The sequence below is a fragment of the Bos javanicus genome, chromosome 19 (genome assembly GCF_032452875.1).
Source record: "Bos javanicus breed banteng chromosome 19, ARS-OSU_banteng_1.0, whole genome shotgun sequence".
Lineage (NCBI taxonomy): Eukaryota > Metazoa > Chordata > Mammalia > Artiodactyla > Bovidae > Bos > Bos javanicus.
In genome coordinates this window covers 6,285,901-6,304,282 of record NC_083886.1, presented here as the reverse complement: position 1 = coordinate 6,304,282, position 18,382 = coordinate 6,285,901, and the positions used below count along the sequence as shown (strand labels likewise).

The 18,382-nt window shown below is 45.1% G+C and overlaps 1 protein-coding gene across 3 annotated transcripts in view; it reads right to left on the bottom strand.

The window, feature by feature from the left end:
• TOM1L1 (target of myb1 like 1 membrane trafficking protein) overlaps positions 1-13,771 on the bottom strand; it is a 62,064-nt gene extending 48,293 nt beyond the window's left edge. The window contains exons 1-3 of one of the 3 annotated variants that reach the window (XM_061389998.1): positions 13,616-13,771; positions 11,160-11,244; positions 7,342-7,420 (exon numbers count right to left, since the gene is read on the bottom strand). In XM_061389998.1, coding sequence (XP_061245982.1) covers positions 7,342-7,420; positions 11,160-11,244; positions 13,616-13,673 — 222 coding nt within the window. In that variant the 5' untranslated portion in view covers positions 13,674-13,771. Of the gene's footprint in view, positions 1-7,341; positions 7,421-11,159; positions 11,245-12,796; positions 13,190-13,615 lie in introns of those variants that run through there. The other 2 variants (XM_061390000.1, XM_061389999.1) reach the window with 2 other exon arrangements.
• Positions 13,772-18,382: the final 4,611 nt, after the last annotated feature.

Here is an 18,382-nt window from a genome sequence, read left to right as displayed (position 1 = left end):
GTCTCCTTCTTCTCCCGCCTTTCTTAGAAAAGAGGGATAAGAGAGATCTCTCCTTGGCCACATGACGATACAACGAGAAGACAGCCATTGACAAGCCAGAGGGCGGGCCCTCCTCAGAGACTGGACCTGCCAGCACCCTGACCTTGGACTTCAGATCCTCATAGACTGGAAGAAATAGAAAAGTCTATTGCTTAAGCCACCCCATCGACGGTACCTTGTTAGGCTGCTCAAGATGACTAAGACAAAAGGACAGAAACATTCAAGTGGAGATTTCTGGCTGAGAGCTGTACATGCACAGATACAGTTCAGGAGAGACTTAAGCCCACAGGGAGTACCTGGGGCTGCCTCGCATGAGCAGAGAGGAGGAGGCACGGTGGGATTCAACTGGGAGGCTGGAAGGAGGATGGAGAAAGGCAGCCCAAGAGCAACCAACGGAAACTGAGGCATAAAATAAACAGAACATAATGCTCATAAAGTCAAAAGTGGGCAGGATTTTCAGGACGATGGAGTGTCAAACAGTTAGGAATATGGAGTGAGAAAAACTCAGGTAGGTTTGTTGATTAGTGGAGTCATCAATCATCTTGAAAAAAAGATTTTCAATACAGCAACATGAACAGAAGACAGGCTAAGAAAGAATGAGCTGGTAGCAGATTTCTGAAAGTGATCTAAAAACACAATGAAATCTCTAGTGTCCATGCTTCCACCTTCTCAGAGGTCATAAAGACCATAATATGACCAGGATAGGTATAATCTCTGTAGAAAAGGAGTCCTGAAAATTGATTTTATACCATGCTCTGTACTGTGTCACTTTAATGGCAATACAAATAGAAGAAGATATGAAAGCTATAGTTATAAGGGCATCGCTGCTAAAAAAGCAACCATAAAATACAGAAGCTGAGCACATGCAGCACATGAAACATAGGGAGAATCTTTAACCAAAGGAAAATAAAATCAGAATCCAAAACATATTAAGATGAATCTATTTTAATACAAGTTGTTTCGAGAAAGACAAGTTGAATAACAAACGGCTTTTTGCTTGATACACTATTATGATGAGGAAAAGCGCCTCTAGTTCAACGGGAATTTATAGAAATACTTCACGTGACCAGTTAAGCAGTCTTAGGCAAAATACTTTGCCTCCAAGTCTCATCTTCCATAATAGTAAAAGAAATGCTAAATATTCCACAAACCACTTTTTACTGTTGGAGTATCAAGATTTTATGTTAATGGGCAACATTCCCAGGAGGTTACCTATAAAAATCAAAGAGTCAATATGAAACGCTGAGAATGTTAACATCTGGAGATCATAAACCATGCCCTTTGTGCTTTCCCACTGGAATCTAGAGTGTCAGGACCACTTACTTCTATGCTATCACCTCTTCCTTCATGTCACGGTACCTCTCACACCCCAGCCCACTTAGCTAAACAATAAAACTTAGAGTGGTGACTTGGAAAAATCAAATACCTTGTTTCTACACATTTTGGAATTGGGCTTTGGTGCAATTTATGTGTTCATATAACCTATGAACATGGAGCTACCCAGGTGGGATTCAACTGGGAGGCTGGATTCAACCAGGTGGCACAGTGGTAAAGAATTCACCTGCCAGTGCAAGAGATGCAGGAGATGCAAGAGATGTGGGTTCGATTCCTGGGTTGGGAAGATTACCCTAGAGGAGGAAATGGCAACCCAGTCCAGTATTCTTGCCTGGAAAACTCCATGGAGAGAGGAGCCTGGTGGGCTGCAGTCCATGGAGCTGCAAAGGGCTGGACACGACTAAGCGACTGAGCACACATAACCTATGAACCAAGAAACCATAATCTGAGGTGGAGAAGGGAACCCAGGAGGAGGCAACAACTGAGAGACTGCAGAGTATGCTGATCTGAGGCTTCACAGCTGTCCCTTTGCACGTGGCTGGGCAAATCACTTATCGTGACTAAGACTCAGGATCATCAACTGCAAAATGAGCCTACCTTCTTCCAGAGACCTGCTGTAAGGCTTAAGTGGAAAATGATGCATATGAAGAGCCTGACACATAGCAGGACCTTAATAAATGTAAGTACTGTGATTGTCTGCTCACACAGATAATTTCCCATCAAGAAAGAAAATATTGATGAGCCAAGATAAGTATTCCTTTCAAAAATGTTAGGGAAAAAAAGCTCCATGGTAGTTTTATTTCTCATGGTAAATTTCTAAATGAAACATAGTAACCCAGGCTCCAGGGTCATCCAGAGCTGAAAAACAAACTAAGCTAAGGCCACTTTAGGGGATGAGCTTACTTTGTAAGTTTCTAGAGGAATAAAGACATTTTACACTAATTCTGAAGTCCCCATAACTCACCACCTAGGGGGTGCTTCAACTAATTGATTCCCAGGAACCTATTCAACCACTTTCCTCTTCACAATAATAGTATCTTGCTGAGACTTATCATAACTGACTCATTCAAGTAAAGACTAGACTCTAGATATCCATTGACGAATGGATAAAGAAGTTGTGGTACATATATACAATGGAATATTACTCAGCCATAAAAAGGAACACATTTGAGTCTGCTCTAATGAGGTGGATGAACCTAATACCTATTATACAGACTGAAATGAGTCAGAAAGAGAAAGATAAATACCATATTCTAACACATACATCGGAGAAGGCAATGGCACCCCACTCCAGTACTCTTGCCTGGAAAATCCCATGGACGGAGGAGCCTGGTAGGCTGCAGTCCATGGGGTCACTAAGAGTCGGGCACGACTGAGCAACTTCACTTTCATGCATTGGAGAAGGAAATGGCAACCCACTCCAGTGTTCTTGCCTGGAGAATCCCAGGGACGGGGGAGCCTGGTGGGCTGCCATCTATGGGGTCGCACAGAGTCAGACACGACTGAAGTGACTTAGCAGCAACACATACATATGGAATCTAGAAAAATGGTACTGAAGAATTTATTTACAGGGCAGCAACGGAGAAACAGACATAGAGAATAGACTTACGGATATGGGGAGAGGGTGAGATGTATGGAAAGAGTAACATGGAAACTTACATTACCATATGTAAAACAGATAGCCAATGGGAATTTGCTGTATGGCTCAGGAAACTCAAACAGGGGCTCTGTATCAACCTAGAGGGATGGGATGGGGAGGCAGATGGGAAGGAGTTTCAAAAGGGAGGGGATATATGTATACAAAAAAAAAGAGTTATCAGTTCAGTTGCTCAGTCATGTCCGACTCTTTGCGACCCTATCAACCGCAGCACGCCAGGCCTCCCTGTCCATCACCAACTCCCGGAGTCCACCCAAACCCATGTCCATTGAGTCAGTGATGCCATCTAACCATCTCATCCTCTGTCATCCCCTTCTCTTCCTGCCCTCAATATTTCCCAGCATCAGGGTCTTTACAAATGAGTTAGTTCTTTGCATCAGGTGGCCAAAGTATTGGAATTTCGGCTTCAGCATCAGTCCGTCCAATGAATATTCAGGACTGATCTCCTTTAGGATTGACTGGTTGGATCTCCTTGCAGTCCAAGGGACTCTCAAGAGTCTTCTCCAAGACCACAGTTCAAAAACATCAATTCTTCAGCGCTCAGCTTTCTTCATAGTCCAACTCTCACATCCATACATGACTACTGGAAAAACCATAGCCTTGACTAGACAGACCTTTGCTGGCAAAGTAATGTCTCTGCTTTTTAATATGCTGTCTAAGTTGGTCATAGCTTTCCTTCCAAAGAGCAAACATCTTTTAAATTCATGGGTGCAGTCACCATCTGCAGTGATTTTGGAGCCCAAGAAAATAAAGTCTCTCACTGTTTCCACGGTTTCCCCATTTATTTGCCATGGAGTGATGGAACTGGATGCCATGATCTTCATTTTTTGAATGTTGAGTTTCAAGCCAGCTTTTTCACTCTCCTCTTTCACTTTCATCAAGAAGCTCTTTAGTTCCTCTTTGCTTTCTGCCAAAAGGGTAATGTCATCTGCGTATCTGAGGTTATCGATATTTCTCCCTGCAATCTTGATTCCAGCTTGTGCTTCATCCAGCCCGGCATTTTGAATGATGTACTCTGCATATAAGTTAAATAAGCAGGGTGACAATATACATCCTTGACGTGCTCCTTTCCCTATTTGGAACCAGTCTGTTGTTCCATGTCCAGTTCTAACTGTTGCTTCTTGACCTGTATACAGATTTCTCCGGAGGCAGGCAAGTGGTCTGGTATTCCGATCTCTTGATAGAAAGAGTTATAAAGCCTCATAACTAAATAGTTTTTAAAATAAGACAAAACAACAGGCTTCTTGACAAAACCGCACCACCAACTAATAGTAGTAAATCAGAGTCTAGTCAGATCCCAGCAAAGGCTAATGAAGGCTAACAAGTCCATGGAGAACCTAAATGACAGATAATACAAAGGACATTTATAATCGACTTTGACAGGCTCTCATCACTTCACCATGATAAAATGGAAATGTAATATATGAGGATCCACTGTTAAAGAGTTTATTGGTAAACAAATAACTGCCTTTGACAGACACTGGATATTTGTTTCTGTGACTAATTTCTCTCATAATTCAGTTCAGTTCAGTTCAGTCACTCAGTTGTGTCCGACTCTTTGCGACCCCATGAATCGCAGCACCCCAGGCCTCCCTGTCTATCACCAACTCCGAGAGTTCACTCAGACTCATGTCCATCGAGTCAGTGATATCCATCCAGCCATCTCATCCTCTGTCATCCCCTTTTCCTTCTGCCCCCAATCCTTCTCAGCATCAGAGTCTTTTCCAATGTGTCAACTCTTCGCATGAGGTGGCCAAAGTACTAGAGTTTCAGCTTTAGCATCATTCTTTCCAAAGAAATACCAGGGCTGATCTCCTTCAGAATGAACTGGTTGGATCTCTGCTTAAGTTTATATTAAAGTCTGTTCTAAAAAATTAAACACACCACTCCAGTGCAGTGAGTAGTCTGAGGTGAGGTGCCTGGGCCATTAAATAAAGAACTCAGGGAAAGCTGCATGAAGCTATCAAGAATCAAAGGCCAATTCAAAGAAGTCCAAGAAGCAGGAACCTTAATGAACTCTGCCCCTAACAATGAGGAGCTATTCTGGCTCCTAACCTGTGACTCTCACCTTTACTTTGGCACAGGTCTTAGACTCACTTGCTGTCACGTGCTGGTATGGAAATCAGGAGGCGAGAATGAAACAGTTACCAGAGATGGAACAGGGAACAGCCTTCCTGTGAGCAAGGCCTGAGTGATCAGATGACCTGCAGGAGAGAAAGTGTGGGGACTCACAGAGAGATGGGATATAAGACACAACACTCGGGAACAGCTCAGCTTCCTCAGGGGAGAGTCCTGATTCGTCCCGAGGGAAGGAAGCTGGATGCAGGAAGTGATGGACCAGGGACAGAAAGCCACCACCGAAAGGTCAGGTAAGCTGGCTGTAACAGAGAGACAAAGGTATCATACAGAATCCACAGCTGTCAGAAGGTGAAACACCGCATGCTGAAATTTGGAAAATGGCGTAAATTCATCTTCTGCCCTTAGGTTCCTCAGTCAATTCTCCTAACCTTCAGCAGCTCTGGGACGTCCTCCATTTCAGGGCACAGCTGTATACCTTTCTACCCCAAATCACAATCACTCCCTGAGTCCTTCCTGGATGCTAGGAGAAGGGGATGGGGGCTGAAGGACACTCAGTCAGTCAACACCTAATACCCAAAATCTTCCACCACAAAGAAGTTGAAGACACAAATGAAACACAGTGACTGTTCTTTCAAGGGGCATGATTTGTTCAGGCAAGCAAGGTGGTGTGGGGCCAGGGCATGGAATTTAGAATCTGAGACCTGCACTGAAATCTTGCCTATGCTACTTAAAAGTTGGAGGGGAAAAAAAAAAAAAAAACATCACTTAACCTCACCAAGTATCAGTTTCTTCATCTGAGAAGTGGAGTCAATAATACAACTTCTTCACAGGGTTGTTGAGAGCATCAGCCAAAGTGAAAGTGAATGTCGCTCAGTTGTGTCCAACTCTTTGTGACCCAATGGACCACAGGCTGCCAGGCTCCTCAGTCCATGGAATTCTCCAGGCCAGAATCCTAGATGGGGTAGCCTTTCCCTTATCCAGGGGATCTTCCCAACAAAGGGATTGAACCCAGGTCTCCTGCATTGCTGGTGGATTCTTTACCAGCTGAGCCACCAGGGAAGCCCAAGAAGACTGGAGTGGGTAGCCTATCCCTTCTCCAGCAGATCTTTCTGACCTGGAAATCAAACCAGCATTTCCTGCACTGCAGGCAGATTCTTTACCAGCTGAGCTACCAGGTAAAGTACCAGGCAAAGGTGATTTTCCATCACCAACCCACTGTTCTCCTATTTCCCCTGGAGCACCTTACTCCTCTCTCTGGTTCCCTCCACTCCATGACCTTCCTGAGGAGGTGACCATGGTGAAGGAGAGGGGAGAGGTCCAAAAAGGTGGAGGAGACGATCCCTCTAAAACTGTATTCTGACCCTAACTTGTAGGGTTTCTTCAGTGACAGTATCATTAAGACTTCATTTCTTCTCCAAGTAAGCAAGAAGTGCTAAGTTCTTTTCCCCTTGAAGCTAGAAAAGGGGGGCAAAGCTCAGCTCTGCTCCACAGCCCTCTAGATAACCATGCCCAACCCTCCTAAGGGCAGTCTGATGCTGGCAGAGGAGCACCACAGCCCGGTGTGGCGTGGGGCCAGAAGGAGGTCAGCAAAGGCACTCAGAAGACACCAGAAAGCACACAGCTCAGGCAGCAGGCAGGGTCTACAAAATGTACCGACGTGAAACTGGCAACTCATCCAGCAACTGCAGGGGTCACACAGCCAAAGTTGGGGGAAAACGGGAACATATCAAATAAATGTCTACAGCCATATCAAGAAACACGGTGCACAGAATTGTTTCTATCAACAAAGAACTTAATTCAAATTACATCAGGCAGCAGAACTTGGCTGGGCCCTAGAGAGCTGCCAGCACCTCAGAATTCCAGAGATGCGCAAGCAAGGCAGGGAGCTAAGAGGGGGGCGTTTTTCAAGCTTCAGTTCTCCCCACGTGTAACACGTACACAGACTTCTTGATCAGCTCAGTTCCTCCAAGTTGTTCATTACCAGTTCTTATCTCCTAACCAGGAAAATATGATTTTCCAGGAACACTCATTTTCCACCAAATTAAATGCTCTTACAATTAACCAAACTCCCTTGATTCTGTAATTCTCAGTAAATGAATCATTTTAATCCATACTGTACATATTTTTTGCTCACCTATTATCTCAGAGTATTTGTATCCTTTAGACCCAAAATTAGAAATGTGACTATAACTTAGGCAATCTTAATCTCAATTTAACATTAAAGTACTTACTGACAAGGTGAGTTGGATTTCTTTATGATTATAGTTTTTGGAAATCCTTTTCTTCAAAGCTTTTACTGCATCTTTTGGCCTACAACAATAAACACAGTAAAATCATCAATGCAGGCCCTGTGGAAAGCAAGTCCATCTCTGAAAAGCACTCTGCAGCATGAAAAGAGGAACGGCTGAGGAGACACCCAGGGTCTTAGTTCTGCTGTGTGACACTGAGCAGATGACTGCACTTGTTAGACCCGTTTCCTCATATATCTAGGCAGACAGTACCAACTACCTCCTTGTGAAAACCAAGTAACGTATTCAGATGATCACTGCCTAGAAAGCACTACATGTGAAATGCATTCACACCCACAACCCTCTCTATGTCAATGCACAGAACCACCTTACCTGAAATGAATTTCTGAAAATGTGACCTATGTTTATTATTAGTATTTCCTACACACCCTATTGTTGTTTTTGTTGAGTTGCTAAGTTGTGTCCAACTCTTTGAGACCCCATGGACTGTAGCCTTCCAGGCTCTTCTGTCCATGGGATTATTTACGCAAGAATACTGGAGTGGGGTGCCATTTCCTCCTCTAGGGGATCTTCCTGACTCAGGGGTCAAACCCGCATCTCTTGCATCTCCTGCATTGGCAGGCAAATTCTTTACCACTAGCACCACTTGGAAAGCCCCAAGCACCCTACAGGCAGTGGGATATAGGAGGAGGAGTTAGGACTAACTAGGACTAATTGATGCTACAATTTTATGTTACAAAAGGAAGAACCATGTATAAGTAGACAGTCCAAATTCGCTTCAAGATGATCAGTTTCAGGTAAGTAATGTGGATGTAATGTACAGCATGATGACTGTAGTTAATTCTGCTATATGATATATTTGACAGCTATTAAGACAGTAGACACTAAAAGTTCTCATCACGAGGGAAAAAATTGTCTTTGTAATTTTATGAGGCGTAACTGTGATGCTAACTTATTGTGGAAATTGTTTTGTAATATATGTAAGTCAAGTCATTTACTGTACATTTTAAACTTATACAGTGTTGTATGCCAATTACACTTCAAAAGTTAAAAAAGATACAAATCCTTTTTGCATATTACCTTCTAATTTTGTTATGTTTGCATGGGTAGAATTTCTATTTTATGATAATATAATTATATAACATTACATATATTTACAATTGTAACTCTTATAATAGATATATTTCTCAAGGATCATATATAAAATCTAAGATTAAACTCTTGGAAAAGCTTAAAAGAATAAAGATACTGTTTTAAAAGAAAAAAATTGGGGAATTCCCTGGTAGTCCAGTGGCTAAGACTGTGAGCTCCCAAAGCAGGGGCCCAGGTTTGATTCCTGGTCAGAGGACTAGATCCCACACGCCCCAACTAAGACCTGATGTGGCTAAATAAATAAATATAAATAGAAAAGAAAAAAAAAATAAGTAAAACAATTTTACACTGAGATCCCCTTTTTGCACTATCAAGGAAGAAGTCAGTATTATAAGTGAAGAAAAGGTTCAGAAGAACCAAATGCGGGAAATAAGATTATAGAGAAACCATTATAAATACTTAAAAGTACTAGTTAGTACTTTAAGCACTTTCCACTGATAGAGTCAACAATTAAGTGTAATGTTTTCTTCATCAGCATCAGTTCTGTTCAGTCACTCAGTTGTGTCCGACTCTTTGTGACCCCATGGACTGCAGCATGCCAGGCTTCCCTTTCCATCACTAACTCCTGGAGTTTACTCAAATTCACGTCCATATGCTGTCGAGGTTGGTCATAGCTTTTCTTCCAAGGAACAAGCGACTTTTAATTTCATGGCTATGGACACCATCTGCAGTGATTCTGGAGCCCAAAAAAACAAAGTCTGCCACTGTTTCCACTGTTTCCCCATCTATTTGCCATGAAGTGATGGGATCAGATGCCATGAATGTTAAGTTTTGGTTTTAAATAGAATGTTAGTTTTCTGAATGCTAAGTTTTAAGCCAACTTTTTCACTCTCCTCTTTCACTTTCATCAAGAGGCTCTTTCTGCCTCTTGTCTTCTGTCACAAAGGTGCTGTCATCTGCGTATCTGAGGTTATTGATATTTCTCCCGGCAATCTCGATTCCAGCTTGTGCTTCCTCCAACCCAGCGTTTCTCATGATGTACTCTACATAGAAGTTAAATAAGCAGGGTGACAATATACAGCCTTGACGTACTCCTTTTCCTATTTGGAACCAGTCTGTTGTTTCATGTCCAGTTCTAACTGTTGCTTCCTGACCTGCATACAGGTTTCCCAAGAGGCAGGTCAGATGGTCTGGTATTCCCATTTCTTTAAGAATTTTCCACAGTTTGTTGTGATCCACACAGTCAAAGGCTTTGGCATAGTCAATAAAGCAGAAATAGATGTTTTTCTGGAACTCTCTTGCTTTTTCCATGATCCAGGGGATGTTGGTAATTTTATCTCTGGTTCCTATGCCTTTTCAAAATACAGCTTGAAAATCTGGAATTTCACCATTCACATACTGCTGAAGCCTGGCTTGGAGAATTTTGAGCAATACTTTGCTATTGTGTGAGATGACTGCAATTGTGTGGTAGTTCGAACATTCTTTGGCATTGCCTTTGTTTGGGATTGGAAATGAAAACGGACTTTTTCCAGTCCTGTGGCCATTGCTGAGTTTTCCAAATTTGCTGGCATACTGAGTACAGCACTTTCACAGCATCATATTTTAGGATTTGAAACAGCTCAACTGGAATGCCATCCCCTCTACTAGTTTTATTCATAGTGATGCTTCCTAAGTCCCACTTGACTTCACATTCCAGGATATCTGGCTCTAGGTGAATGATTACACCATTGTGATTATCTGGGTCATGAAGATTTTTTTGCATAGTTCTTCTGTGTATTCTTGCCACCTCTTCTGCTTCTGTTAGGTCCATACCATTTCTGCCCTTTATTGTACCCATCTTTGCATGAAAAGTTCCCTTTTTATCTCTAATTTTCTTGAAGAGATCTCTAGTCTTTCACATTCTATTGTTTTCCTCTATTTGTTTGCATTGATCACTGAGGAAGTCTTTCTTATGTCGCCTTGCTGTTATTTGGAAGTCTGCATTCATCAACATAAACTAAGATAATCTCGTTAGCTGTTCATGATTACTTTAAATGTGCAGGAAAATCAAGAGAACTGTATCCCTTACAACAAGTTATAATTCAGACTAAGTCACAAAATAGGCTTAATGATTTTGTTTTTTAAATTTCAACTTCTTAAAGTTTAAGAAGTGTAACAAAAGATACCATATTGTTTAAGAACTGAGTGTAAACATGGATGAGTTGGCATTCAGAAGAAAAAACTTGTCTTGTGACAGGCAGAGGAAAACAACTGCTAGATTATTTTCTGGTTGATAATGACAACTGCTCAGAGACAGTTCACCACCAGGAGTCCACTAGCTTCTTCATAATATTTTTCAATTACAATAACATAAAATATTGGCCATCAGAGCAAGAAGAATTCCTAATGAAAGAAACAATATCTCCCCCTCTCCTTAAAGAATAAGGGATTTGAGCCTCACAGAGACAAAATTTGAAATTATTAAGGAAAAGGCAAAGAGAAGAATTATAATGGATTCTCAGATATTCCACATGCTGAAAAAAACAGCCATCCTAATATTTCAAGCTGACATGTCTTCAAAAGGCAGTGGGTGCTTAAAAGGTGATGGAAACACTATTTCAACAAGAAAACCAAAGTCTGCAAGAGAAAACTCAAGTTTGCAGGAGAAAACACACTATAGTTCTGATGCTTCTTACGAGACAAACACATGAACCACACTCTGAACTCACCCATCCTGGGTGGTGTTAATTATGTCACAGATGTGCATGAACTGGCCCCAGTCTTCCGTCTGCACTCCAGCAAATGTCGCCTTTTCTGCAAAGAAAAAGTTATGTTGAGTTTGAGCTATAACAGAATAAAACATGTCTCAAAAAAAAGTGAAAGTGTTCATCAGACACTCAGTCACGTCCGACTGTTTGTGACCCCATGGACTATAGCCTGCCAGGCTCCTCTGTTCGTGCAATTCTCCAGGCAAGAATACTGGAGTGGGCTGCCATTCCTTTCTCCAAGGGATCTTCCCAACCCAGGGATTGAACCTGGGTGTCCTGCATTGCAGGCAGATTCTTTACTGTCTAAAGCACCAGAGAAGCCCCAAACATGTCTGGTTTTCTAGAAACAATCTGCCTGGGGTTCCCTAGCAAGCACCATTAAGTTTACATCACCAAAAGACAGACAGTTTTGTTTTTTTGTTTTTTTTTTTGCACAATTCCCAGTAATTCAAGAATCAGTCAAGATCCAGGTTCAGAGTGCTGCTGTTGCCACAGTAATAAATGACCTATTAATAAAGGCTTCAGGGCCAGAACAGCCCACCTAAATCTCCATCTGCCTGCCTGTCTTTCAGAGAAGGCATACTGCTAAGTATTTTATGCAATTTCATTTAACCCACTGTCAGAGATGATGACACAGAAGTTCAAGAAGGTTAAGGAAATTACCCAAGGCTACACAGCCAGTACAAGGTAGAACTAGCATCAAATCTAGGTTGTTTTTGTTTGCTTTTTTAAGTCACGTATTCTCCTTGGCCGAGTGGTGTTGAGAAAAAGAGATCTACTGAAACTGCCTGTGTACTTGCCAGCACCTGTATTAACCAGCGCTGCACCAGACATAACTTGAAGGCTCCTGTACCTGGAACCTCATCAGTAGACAATCAAATAGTTTTTCCCTGTCCAGACAGCCTCCTTAAGAATACAGAATGCCACCTACAAAGAGGATCATAGAACACTCAACCTGAGTGATCTTAACATCTTTCCTAAAAGGAAAGGAGAATATTCCTGAGCGTGAAAACATGAGAACAGGGAAAGGAGCAAAAATTAATTAAAAGGATTAAAAAGAGGATAAAGGTTTGGCTGGCGGAACTCCAAAGCCAATCCTGCTCCCCACCTAGGAGCAGCACTATCTGCATTTGGCATTCAAAATGGACAAAGCTTACCAAACTTGTGTTTAGTCACAAGGTTCTTTCAACCAGTTTCTTTGCTCCCCATTCCATGCTCCTTCCTTCCACCTTCCCATCTTCCTAGAAATCTCCTACTCATCCTTCAAAAGCCATGGCAGAGTTAAGTTCTCCCTTTTCATAAGTTTTGGGTGTTTTACATTTCTCTTCCTTTGCAAAGGTACTGTACTATAATCACTTCCCCATATATGTGTGCATCTTCCCCATACTTTGATGTCTGAGACCAGGTCTTGCCTGTGCCTGCTTCAGGTCCAGGCATACAGTTGGCAGTCAGTAAACGTGCAAACCACCAAAGAATAAATCAGATTATGAAGATGCAGTCCGACTCCATTTCTGGTCAGAGCTTATTTTAACACCCGACAGAGAAAAAGCCAGCAACGGTTTGGAAAGCATTTCCTCCTCAATGGAAGTTACACTCACTATCTCATAAAGTTGTGGGAACCAAGCTTAAGGTTGAGTGGCGTGTACTTTTAAAAGAGCAGTAAACTAAGCTGCAGGATAAACTGTCCAAATTTGAGTCTCCTGATTTCCTCGTCCCACCAAGTTCGCCGACATGATCACGCTCTGCTTGGCACCTCCGGGCACGGGTGTTACACACGATTCCCGAGGGAGGCACGGAGCCGCGTCTGTGAGCAGCCCCGGGCCGGGCTCCGGCTTCCGCGTACGTCGACGGGGGCGCGCCCACGGGAGAGCCAAAGGAGTCGGGGAGACACCTGCGTGGCCCTCGGTGGCCCGCAGAGGCCTCTGGTGTCCCCGAGAGAGAGCCTGGCTCCCCTCCCTTCGCTCCTGTGCTCAGCACGTCCCTTCTCTTTGTTCCTCTCGAAAAAGGAGCTCGGGCTGTAACGGCCTGGAATCCGCGAGCACGCGTCTGGACACCTGCCTGTGCCGGCGAGGTCACTGCACTCACCCTCCTGGAACCTTCCCCTCGCAGAGCGGGCACAACACTTGGCTCGCTCTCGGAGAGGCTCGCCCTGCCCCAGAGGGCCGCACCCCCGCGGAGGGCCAGGCCCGCCGCCCGCGACCCCCGGGCCACCTGTCCGCTCCCACGCCCACCGCGCTGGAAGGCGCTGGGGAACAGTGCGGAGCCGGGCTTCGAGAGAGACGGGTCGCAACAGGGGTATCGCCGCACCGGCGGGCGCGGGCCCGGGAAAGTTGCGGGGAAGCGGGGAGCTCCTCGAGCCGGGACCCACGCGGTTCCGTGCGGCGGGGAACGGAGTCGGGGTGCGGGGCCCCCCTTACCTATCAGCTGGCCCAGGGAGTTCGCGTACGGGTCCCGGTGACTCCTGCCGAACGCCATGGCCGTGCTGCGAGCGCGCCCGGCCTCCGCCGCCCGCGACTCCTCCCGCACGGCCCCGGCTCCTCCCTCGGCTGCTGCGGGGCGCCGAGCGGGGCGGGGTCCCCAGGGGGCGGGGTCCAGGGAGGGGGGCGGAGCGGGGTCTCTGGAGGGGCGGAGGCGTGGGCGAGGGCGCGGAGGGGCGGGGCGGGGTCCTCGAGGGGGCGGGGTCCTGGTGGGGGCGGGGCGGTGGGGGGGGTCCCCCGGAGGGGTCGGCCGCGCGCGCACGTGCAGCGCCCCGGGGACAGGCTTCAAGGCCCGGGGGCCGCCGCTGGGGCCCGAGCGCGGATCCTGTTGCTCTCGGGGCAGGGCGCTGCCCTTCTCGGCGCCTCCTGCGCCCCCTTGTAGAGAAGGAAACGCGGAGTTACACAGGCCACGGTGAACATTAGCCACGTAACCCGCCCAGGTCAGCGTCTGGCACCCACAGAACAAATGTTTAGCCACTGAGGGAATCGAGCGCCTGGAAATATTTACCCCGCCCTGCTTATTGACCCGGCCCCGAGATCCGGGATCGAAGGCGTGTCCCTCGCCCTTAGGCTGCAGGTGAGGGTCAGGAGGGCGGACTGGCTTCAAACCAGGCGCTGGCCGTCGTCTCGCCCCAGTTTCCTGAGGGACCGCGTGGCGCCGCCGAGCGAGCTCCGGGCTCCTTCTGGGAGCCGTCCTCCTGCGAACTGAAGGAAAGGAAAGGGCTTTCCTTCTGCCTAAGCAGACTGTTCTGCTTTGGAATGTAAATCCGAGCTTGAGCTCTTCAACCGCTTCCCGGTTGCCCTTTCCCTCTTCTGGGGCATTCGATGAACATCGGATTGGCTACCCCGACAGTCTTCCGTGACTCCAGGGCCTGCTGGAGGCTGGGTGTCTCCAAGGTGATGGCAGTTAGCACCACATGGGCTCCCTGCACTTCCAGGTCTCACTTCCTGCGGTCCGCTTGGGCCCAGCTCTACGAACCCTTCTTTGGTCCTGGAAATGGTGAGGAGATCTGCCTTATGTTCCTAGTCACATATGTAAGCACATAAATCAAAACCAATCCCAATGTGCACCAAGGGGCTAACTCACTTGGGTGTTTTGCTCTAATTTATTTCTGATTTTACTTGACCCTTGCAAGCTAATACTTGGGATTCTAAAATCTAGAGTGAAACATTTTTGTTGTAAATATCTCCTACCTGTGATTAATACTCTCCACATGCATATCCAGGGGAACTCCTTTATATGGTGCTACTTATCAGTTCCTTAGTCATCACTACAGCTTCTGCTGACACTGTTGAAAACCTCTTGTGACATCACCAACCTAATCTCTTTCATATTATACAGTGTACAAAGCATTTCACTCTCTGAACCCTACAATCAAGCAACCTTAAAGAGAAAGTCAGTTTCAGGTTAGGCTGCTGTTGATGTCATAGCCTTCCATCAGGGCATGAGAACAAGGAAGGAATCAACAAGCAGATTTTTAACATAACTGCTACTTCTCATGCAAGAGATTTTTTTTTTTTTATTTCCCCAGATAATCATGATGATGTGATCACTGACCTAGAGCCAGACATCCTGGAATGTGAAGTCTAGTGGACCTTAGAAAGCATCACTATGAACAAAGCTAGTGGAGGTGATGGAATTCCAGTTGAGCTATTTCAAATCCTGAAAGATGATGCTGTGAAAGTGCTGCCCTCAATATGCCAGCTAATTTGGAAAACTCAGCAGTGGCCACAGGACTGGGAAAGGTCAGTTTTCATTCCAATCCCAAAGAAAGGCAATGCCAAAGAATGCTCAAACTACCGCACAATCACACTCATCTCACATGCTAGTAAAGTAATGCTCAAAATTCTCCAAGCCAGGCTTCAGCAACACGTGAACCGTGAACTTCCAGATGTTCAAGTTGGTTTTAGAAAAGGCAAAGGAACCAGAGATCAAATTGCCAACATCTGCTGGATCATGGAAAAAGCAAGAGAGTTCCAGAAAAACATCTGTTTCTGCTTTATTGACTATGCCAAAGCCTTTGACTGTGTGGATCACAATAAACTGTGGAAAATTCTGAAAGAGATGGGAATACCAGACTACCTGACCTGCCTCTTGAGAAACCTATATGCAGATCAGGAAGCAAGAGTTAGAACTGGACATGGAACAACAGACTGGTTCCAAATAGGAAAAGGAGTACATCAAGGCTGTATATTGTCACCCTGCTTATTTAATTTATATCAGAGTACATCATGAGAAACGCTGGACTGGAAGAAGCACAAGCTGGAATCAAGATAGCCAGGAGAAATATCAATAGCCTCAGATATGCAGATGACACCACCCTTATGGCAGAAAGTGAAGAGGAACTAAAAAGCCTCTTGATGTAAGTGAAAGTGGAGAGTGAAAAAGTTGGCTTAAAGCTCAACATTCAGAAAACAAAGATCATGGCATCCAGTCCCATCACTTCATGGGAAATAGATGGGGAAACAGTGGAAACAGTGTCAGACTTTATTTTGGGGGGCTCCAAAATCACTACAGATGGTGACTGCAGCCATGAAATTAAAAGACGCTTACTCCCTGGAAGGAAAGTTATGACCAACCTAGATAACATATTCAAAAGCAGAGACATTACTTTGCCAACAAAGGTCCGTCTAGTCAAGGCTATGGTTTTTCCAGTGGTCACGTATGGATGTGAGAGTTGGACTGTGAAGAAGGCTGAGTGCTGAAGAATTGATGCTTTTGAACTGTGGTGTTGGAGAAGACTCTTGAGAGTCCCTTGGACTGCAAGGAGATCCAACCAGTCCATTCTGAAAGAGATCAGCCCTGGGATTTCTTTGGAAGGAATGATGCTAAAGCTGAAACTCCAGTACTTTGGCCACCTCATGTGAAGAGTTGGAAAAGACTCTGATGCTGGGAGGGATTGGGGGCAGGAGGAGAAGGGGACGACAGAGGATGAGATGGCTGGATGGCATCACTGACTCGATGGGCATAGGTCTGAGTGAACTCCGGGAGTTGGTGATGGACAGGGAGGCCTGGCGTGCTGCAATTCATGGGGTTGCAAAGAGTCGGACACGACTGAGCGACTGATCTCTGAATCTATATAAATATTTGATTTGAAATATAAATATTATATTTATTTAAAGTATATCAAAATATATATTTGATTTATATGCTTAAGTATATATAACAGAAACAGGCTAAGTAGCCAGGCTTTGTCCCCTGTGGACACTTTAAGATAACGGTTATGGGAGGGACAAAGAGGGACTAAACCCTGTTGAGTAGAAGATCAAGAGCTCCCATCCTTGGGGCAAGGGAGACACTGCACAAGTGCAGAAAGGCTCCTTAGGGGTCAAAAGGAGGGGGCACTATCCCATAATATGTGATGCCAAGAGCCCCCCCCCCATTAGGCCTCTGGGCTAGAATTCATCTTGGAAAAATGTTGCACATGCTTGTGCGATGGGTCCTAGGGCAGGTCCGGTGTGGAAAAAGAATCAAGATAATTGACCAAAAGTAAACAAAGATGCAGAATAACTGCCTTCCACAAATGATTTAACTGCCTCTTTACTGTGCTCCTCCTCATTAAGACATCCACACCCTTGCTCTCCAGGTGTGAATCTTTGCCTTGCTTCTGTCTTAATTAAACAAACTTTCTCTGTGTGCTCTCCCAATTGTGTGTGTCTCTAATAATAAACTTTATACCTGTTTTTACAGTTTTTGTGTCCTTGAAAAATGCATTTTTCAATGGGGCAAGAGCCAGGGAAAATTTGCTTCTAGCCTCTAGTCTTGATGATCTAGTGGGTAGGATTCCTGGTTTTCATCTGGGCTGCTGCTGCTGCTGCTAAGTCGTTTCAGTCGTGTCCAACTCTGTACAGCCCCATAGACGGCAGCCCACCAAGCTGCTCCATCCATGGGATTTTCCAGGCAAGAGTACTGGAGTGGGTTGCCATTGCCTTCTCCTCATCTGGGCTACCCAAGTTCAATTCCTGGGCAGGGAACTAAGATTTCACTTCAAGCCACCATTCACTGCTGTCTCTCCAAGATCTCTACCCGAAGCTTTTACTTCCTCATGTGCCCGTGGAGGGTGTTGTGATGGTTGCAGCCTTCTTTCTGTGTTCTGCCACTTTCTCTATGATCCCCCAAGTCCCCAGGGCTGAAAATCAACCCTGTTAATGTTATTATGGTCTGAGAGTAGGATAGAATTCACAGCTAAGTCAAGGTCAGAGAAGAGGCAGACTCCCAGAAAGAAACAAGAATAAAATTTCTGGGTGCCAGGAGCAAAATCTCACCACAACTTCAATTCTAAGGAAACTTTCTAAACACAAGTCGTAATGCTGCTACTGCTACTGCTACTAAGTCGCTTCAGTTGTGTCCGACTCTATGCGACCCCATAGACGGCAGCCTACCAGGCTCCCCCGTCCCTGGGATTCTCCAGGCAAGAACACTGGAGTGGGTTGTCATTTCCTTCTCCAATGCATGAAAATGAAAAGTGAAAGTGAAGTCGCTCAGTCGTGTCCGACTCTTAGTAACCCCATGGACTGCAGCCTTCCAGGCTCCTCTGTCCATGGGATTTTCCAGGCAAGAGTACTTGAGTGGGGTGCCATTGCCTTCTCCAAGTCGTAATGCTAGGTAGAAGCAAAGAAAATCTTTACTTTAAATACACTTAAATGCCTGGAACTGGCAATCTATTTTATTGTAGTCTTCCTACGCCTGAAGGCAGGAGTTATGCA